Source organism: Crocodylus siamensis, chromosome 3, assembly GCF_052110815.1.
Source record: "Crocodylus siamensis isolate JL-2025a chromosome 3, ASM5211081v1, whole genome shotgun sequence".
Classification (NCBI taxonomy): Eukaryota; Metazoa; Chordata; order Crocodylia; family Crocodylidae; genus Crocodylus; species Crocodylus siamensis.
In genome coordinates this window covers 238005544-238012177 of record NC_143397.1, presented here as the reverse complement: position 1 = coordinate 238012177, position 6634 = coordinate 238005544, and the positions used below count along the sequence as shown (strand labels likewise).

At 44.3% G+C, this 6634-nt stretch overlaps 1 protein-coding gene across 1 annotated transcript in view; it reads left to right on the top strand.

Annotated features, from left to right (window-relative positions):
* Positions 1-4997: 4997 nt before the first annotated feature.
* Positions 4998-6634, top strand: part of TAF2 (TATA-box binding protein associated factor 2) — a 105329-nt gene continuing 103692 nt past the window's right edge. The window contains exon 1 of the mRNA XM_090040554.1: positions 4998-5678. Within this exon, the coding sequence (XP_089896680.1) occupies positions 5625-5678 (54 nt within the window). The 5' untranslated portion in view covers positions 4998-5624. The remainder of the gene's footprint in view (positions 5679-6634) is intronic.

Genomic DNA, 6634 nt, shown 5'->3' with positions numbered 1-6634 from the left:
CGAGGGAGGGCACCAGTGCTCCCACCTGCCTGTAACCTAACTGGGAAGTGCGGTTGGTCAGGGGGTGCATGTGCACCCCTGTGCACCCCCTACATATTGCTACTGAACATCAGCCTGAGGAAAAGAAGGCTGAGGGGTTACCGCGGGCCCAGATTTACCCTGCGTGTCCCAGTCCCGCTTAAAGAAGGCTGGTAGGAGGTTATCGCTACACCAGGGGAGTACATCAAGGGCTCAGTGAGCAACTGTTCACCAGGGCATCCGAGGGGAAAACCAGGAGTAATGCCACAAACTCCTGGAAGACGGATGCAGGCTTGACATTGGGAAAGTCTTCACAGTCAGGTTGTCCAGACTGTGGAATAAGCTCTTGTGAGGCCTCTCCAATAGAGTGGCTTTTGAGTTAACGCTCTGAGACAATATTTAGGTTCTCAGCATGCTCAGACAAATAACTGCCTTGATTACACTTGCTTCACACATTTGTTTTTCAACCACAAAGACAAAAATGGAAACTTCAATTTACAAAAATGGAAACATCCATTTAACTTCAATCACATTTTAAACTTCTGCAAAACTGTGCAGACATTCCTACTTCAGTTTAAGATTGGTATATTTTGTTTTAAATCTGTTTCCAAGCTACTTTTTGCTAAACTGAAAGGCTACTTTTATACCAAAATAAATGTTGATACAGGGGTTTGCATAATCTACCTATACTGGTTTAAATTCATAATGTAGATTACACTAGTGTAACTTGTAAACCAAGCCATTCTATTCAGCCCCAATCTCCCCAAAAATGTGAGATTCTGATGTAACTAGGTGACTCCAGGAACTAGAGCCCTGGGAATAGACTCATAGTGCCTACATCTTAACTACTTTTCTATCCAATAGAAAATTAACAGGAAGAAATTCACTAAGGGCTAGTATACACTGTTCAAAGAGTTGGCACTAATCTTAATGTGGAACATCTAAGACTGCACACAAAGTTAGCACTGGTTATTAATCCTTTCAAACTGGTAGTGTTTAAGTAGTAATTATATATTTTAGTTGTTTTTTTTTTAATGAGGCCATTATGGAGTAGTGTTCTTTAGCAAACTCACCTGGTTAAGAGTAGCAAAATTCTGATTACTTAGCTGTCAATGAATAAAATTGGCCTACTGAAACAGTGCCATGCACAAGTACGTATTTCATTTAGCAACTCTCAGAGAACTGTAATCACTACTTCCTTTATACTGCTGTTTGTTAAGGTCTTCAAATAATTGAGAATCTGGTGGTTCACAGTAATTTTAGCTGTTTGTTGTTACACTGTGGCTGTACCACAAAGACGATGTGGGAGGTTCCATGCTTTTTCGCTTGCACAATGAAACCCATACTTTCCATGGCCTCAGTCCGGTGCAACCATCTGGCAGCATCCAATGACTATAAGAGAACAGATCCTTCATCTGGAACACTTGAAGCTTCATACTATCTTAAATACGTCTCACTGGACTCCAGTAGAGAGCAAAAGATCCCCTGAAAGCACAAGGAATATTTTCCTATGCATTTTTTTCATGAGCTTAGTAAAATGTTCAGAAAGATCACATATAGCTGATTAACAACCTATGTTTTCTTCAACAGCTGTTGTAAATGCAGGACAATCAGCTTGCCAAAGATTTGTCAAGGGGCAGCCGGGCAGGTCCTACAAAGAGAGGATAAAGGGCCTGAACCTATTCAGCTGAGAGGGGATCTGGTGGAGGTTTACAAACTCACTAGGGGAGACCAGCAGGAATTGGAGAAGGCTCTGTTCCCCTGAGCACCACCCAGGGTTACTAGGAATAATGGCCACAAATTGTTAGAGAGAAGGTTCAGGCTGGACATCAGGAGATATTACTTTATGGTTAGGGCTACCAGGCTCTGTAATGGGCTCCCAAGGAAATACTCTCCTACCTTGGGGGTCTTCAAGAGGAGCCTGGACAGATATTTGTCTGGGGTGATATGATCCCAGCACCTGTTCCTGACCAGTGCAGAGGGTCGCACCTGATGATCTGTTTAGGTCCCTTCCGACCCCAAGTCCTATGATACTGTGATTTCAGGATATTTGTGTACTATGTGTGACAAGCAGTTCCTGGGCAATATGTCCATGCTGGGTACATGTGATGGAAGCAGTAGATGTATGCTTGCATTTGTAGACACAAAACATGAGTTCAGCATATAATCTTTTCTCCACTAGGCAGAATAAAATGTCCCATTTCATTTTGAATCAAATATTAAATGCCAAATAAAAAATAATGTTCACACGCAGGTTGACTGCCCCTTAGTTATTAAAGAATAGCCTTACTATCTACCACAATTTCTAATATGGTTCATTAGAATATTAGATGATGGTAAAACTGGAGGAGACTGTAGCTGATTTATTGCCTTATTAAAATATATTCCCAAATCCCCAACTTGGATGCCATCAAGTATTTGGGAAATCATCAATCACTGGTGACATGGATTTAGTAATATTATTGTGGCAATGCCATATTTTGAATAGCTTTGGTTTATTATAAGAATATATTCAGATATGTTAAAACATGATGAATCTGTTCCAGCAACATGCATTTCTTGGAGCATCAGAACATTTATGTGAACATTCCACTCTACAATTATATTACCTTCAACTTACTCAGATTAACTGGCTAATTCAAATTAAAGTTTAAATGTTACCTTAGCATGGGCAAATTCCAGATTATTTGTTTTGCCCTTGCTATTCAGACTGGCATCCAGACATCAGCATAGCATTTGGATAGCATTCATTTGTGGAACAAATAACACATTGAACAGATATGCTCACGTGGAGGTTGCTGCTCCCATCACTCCACTGGATGGGGTTAGAACACCAGTGTTATCCTTAGTTTTAGCATTCCCTCTGTGAAGGGTTTAGTGATTGTGCAAGTCAACTTTTTGGATGCAGTGTGCAGCTGAGAATATTGGTGGGTCTTGCTGGGGCTGACTGTTGTGTAGTCTTAGTCTAAGTGAGGGATTAGCAGAGCAAAAACCAAGATCAAAGCTGAGCATCCATCCCAGTTCCAGAACATCAAGCCAGGGGTCAAGCTAAGGTCATAGTCAAAGCAGACAATCCATACCAGGAGACCCAAGGTAGTGGCATGATTTAAATGAAGTCAGAGGAATAGACTCCTGCATGGCTACACCTAGCAATGCTGTTACTGGGACAACGCCTTATAGGGTGTGGGAGAGTTTTATAGCCCTCCAATCAGGGGTCCGTGGGTTCCACTGGCTTTCCCCCACCCAGGTTAGCTGATTCTCTCATTAGGGACCTCATGGGAAGGCCAGATCTTTAGGTATTTCAGAGAACAACAATTTGCATGACAAACAGGCCTGCAACAACTCTGACATATATTCATGATAGCAACAGTACTTCCAAAACTCTCAGACATACTTAGTACAGCAGCCTCGAGTAGACACAACTTGAAAATTTGGGCCAATATTTTGAAATGTATAGGCTGCACAATTAATTTATTTGCCTAATTTTAAGCACCCATTTGATGATTATGAGCCCATTACCAGTATATATACAGCCCATAGAGAAAGGCAGCTTCTTGAATTTTATTTTCTGTTCCATTCACTATAGACTGCTGAAAAATGCATGAACCAGATCTTCCATTCTAGCTAGGCACAACTCCTGTTGTAGTTCATGGGAGTTCATGGGTAGTTCATGGGAGTCATGTAGTTCATGGGATTTGAGTATAAACATAATGAGAATTTTAAATTACAGATTATAAAAATGGACAAGTACACATACATGAATCAAAAACAGTATTTTCTTCAAATCTGCAAAGTTTTGCGAGATCAGTATCAGGTAAGGGGAAGAGTGAGAAACTGACAGAGATGGGGAAGAGGTAATTAGGGATGTCAAAACAGCATTAAAAGGGTCTGACATGAAAAGAATGGGAGAAGCATCCAGTGTCAGAGACCGCAGGCCGCGGCACTGCTTTAAACCTTCCACAGCTTGAACTTGACTAAGCGTGGTCACAGCCACAAATACCTAGATGAAAAGTAGAGGAGGAGGTAAAACTGGCTCCTCCTACATATTGAGCACAAAGAGTTTGTATAAAAGTTTTATAGCTGAAGCCAAAAGTGAAAATCTGGACAAATGTTTTGGAAGCCAAGCCTTGCTGCAAGCCTAACCAGGCGGATGGAAGCTTTGCAAATGATTTCAAAATCATAGCCTGGGTCAGGCTATTTTTTATTGTCTTACAATCTGGTTTCTACCCACAACGTGTCATTAGCCTGTGTTCAAATGGCTTATATTCCTTATGGTGGAGGACCTAGGTTTCCCTACACCAGGAAGAAAGCCATTGCCTATGGGCCTTTTCTTTGGAAGGGGAAGTTGTCTTTGCTGCTCTGCTCATGCCACAGTTAAGTCAGCATCTTCCCAGCCCCGGAGGCCTTGGGCTTTTGCAACTTGGCAGTCCCTTCCTGCCAGCAGCAACATCTGGGCCTGGGCAAGCAAACAGGGCAACTGCAAAAGCCCAGCCTAGAAAGACAAGATTCTTTGGGTAAATTTGGTATCTTTTATTACAGCAACTAAAATAGCTGGAAACATTATTTCTTGCAAGCTTTCGGGACCTGAAAGCTTGCAAAGAAGTTTTCACAACTATTTTAGTTGGCCGAATTAAAGGTATCAGATTTACCCAAATACCTGTGCCCTTAGACCAATACAGCCCAGGAAGGGCACTAAGAGAGCGGGCGGAACACAGGAGTAAGGCGACAAAAAAAAGGCGCTGCGCATGCGTCCTCCTGAGCCTCAATGCAGCCGGCCGGAGAATGAGGACCCTACCGCGCACGCGCGCTTCAGCGACGGCTGTAGACCCGTCTGTTTGTATACCTTTAATTATTTTCCTTCATTATTTTCTCGCTGTCGTTTCCCCATCGGGGAGTAGGCTGCTTGCTTCGACAAGAAAAAAAAAAAGAGAAATAAAACGTGAAAAATCGCCGTGACCTTTCCACTGGCGGGAGGTCAAAGGTTACCAACAAAATGGCGCCCGCGGCTGAGGCAGGGCTCATTTGCGGCGTGGAGGCGGCGGGCGCCGGGCGGGCTAGCGGGGCGCGGTGCTGACGGGGTTGAGCCGCTGGCGCAAGCCCAGGACAGCCGCGAGCCCGGCGCCCGGGGACGAGCCGCCGCCACCGCTGCACGCACGTAGAGGCTGCCTGCCGGCGGGGCCCGGGCTCTTCCCGCCTCCAAAGCAGCTCCCTGAGCCAGGTGCCAGGGGAGCATGAGCCCCGCGCCCAGCCCGTCCCCACAGCGCAGCCCGTCGCCTCTTGAGCCGCAGGCTTGAAGGGGGCTTCTCTTGCCCAGGAGGCGGGAGATCTGTCTCTTTCCTCCCCTGCTTGCCCTCCCTGTGCGAGGAGGTGTGTAGCAGACGCAGGCACGCACACGTGGATGCGGGGGGAAATGGCGTAGGGTTTGTTTTCCCACCGTCCTGCGTCCCCAAGTTGGCCATGTCTGCACCTGGGAAGCCTGAAATCCACTGCTGAGGCCTCAGGAATGAGAGAGGAGCTGACCGGGGCAAATCAAAGGGCCCGTCAGATGAGGAGGAGGAGGAGGATGCCTCTGTGACGGTCAGCGGGGTTTAATACAGCTGTGCAGCATGAATAGGAAGAAAGGAGACAAGGGGTTCGAAAGCCCAAGACCGTATAAATTATAAGTATCCATTTCTTTTTTCTTTTTCATGTACTTGAGATCCACGTTTATTATCTTATCTGTCTGGTATATCAAGACATGAAATGTAGGCTGACCAAAAGGTGGCTGCCTAAATAGAGAATGATCTGTGAAATCAAATTAAGTTGGATGCATTTAGAGATAATTTAACACTTTATTTTAAAATGTAGTTATGCTCTGAAAAAATTCAGGCTCATGGCCATATTTGGGGTCAGGAAGGAATTTTTCCCCAGGGTCGCTTTGGTGGGGAGGGGTTTGCTTTCCTCTGTAGTGGTAGCATGGCTCCCTATCCCAGGTCTCCTGGGCCTGTACTGACATTTCGTTGAAGCAGGATGTTGGTGGCTGTGATTCTTCTGCTTTAGCTGTGGTAGGTTAAGGTGTTAGGTGCATGTTGTGTCAGGGTTGATGGTAGTTGTAGATGGAGTTTATATTATGATTCCTATAAGATGGTTTTCATAAGGATGAACCTGGCTCAAGCAGGGGGTTGGACTGTCTCCAGAGGTCCCTTCCTGCCCTTCTGTAGGTTTCTGTAAGATGGTATTGCTGGGTTGCCTGCCCCAGTGATTTTCTGTCAAACTTGTGTCATTTCCTATATTAAAAAGGACATAATCTTCAAATTCAGCTTAATTTCAGAAGAAAACCATTTGTTTTGCTACTCTTGTGTCAGTAGTAAACATTCTGCAGCTGCAACTTAAACGTTTAATGATTATACATGAGCAAGAGTAGAATTCCATTTATTTTTACATGGTTATTGCATGTGCTCTAGTCTACAATAACATCAGCTGGAAAAAGTCAAAGTGATTGTTAGGGCTGTATGAAGCTTCAGTTGCTGATTCAATTCGGTGAAGATTCAGCTGCCAAATCTCCGAACCCAAATTGAATCAGGAGGCCCTTTAATCTCTCTGAATCAAATAGGAACCCTCTGAATTGATTTGGAGA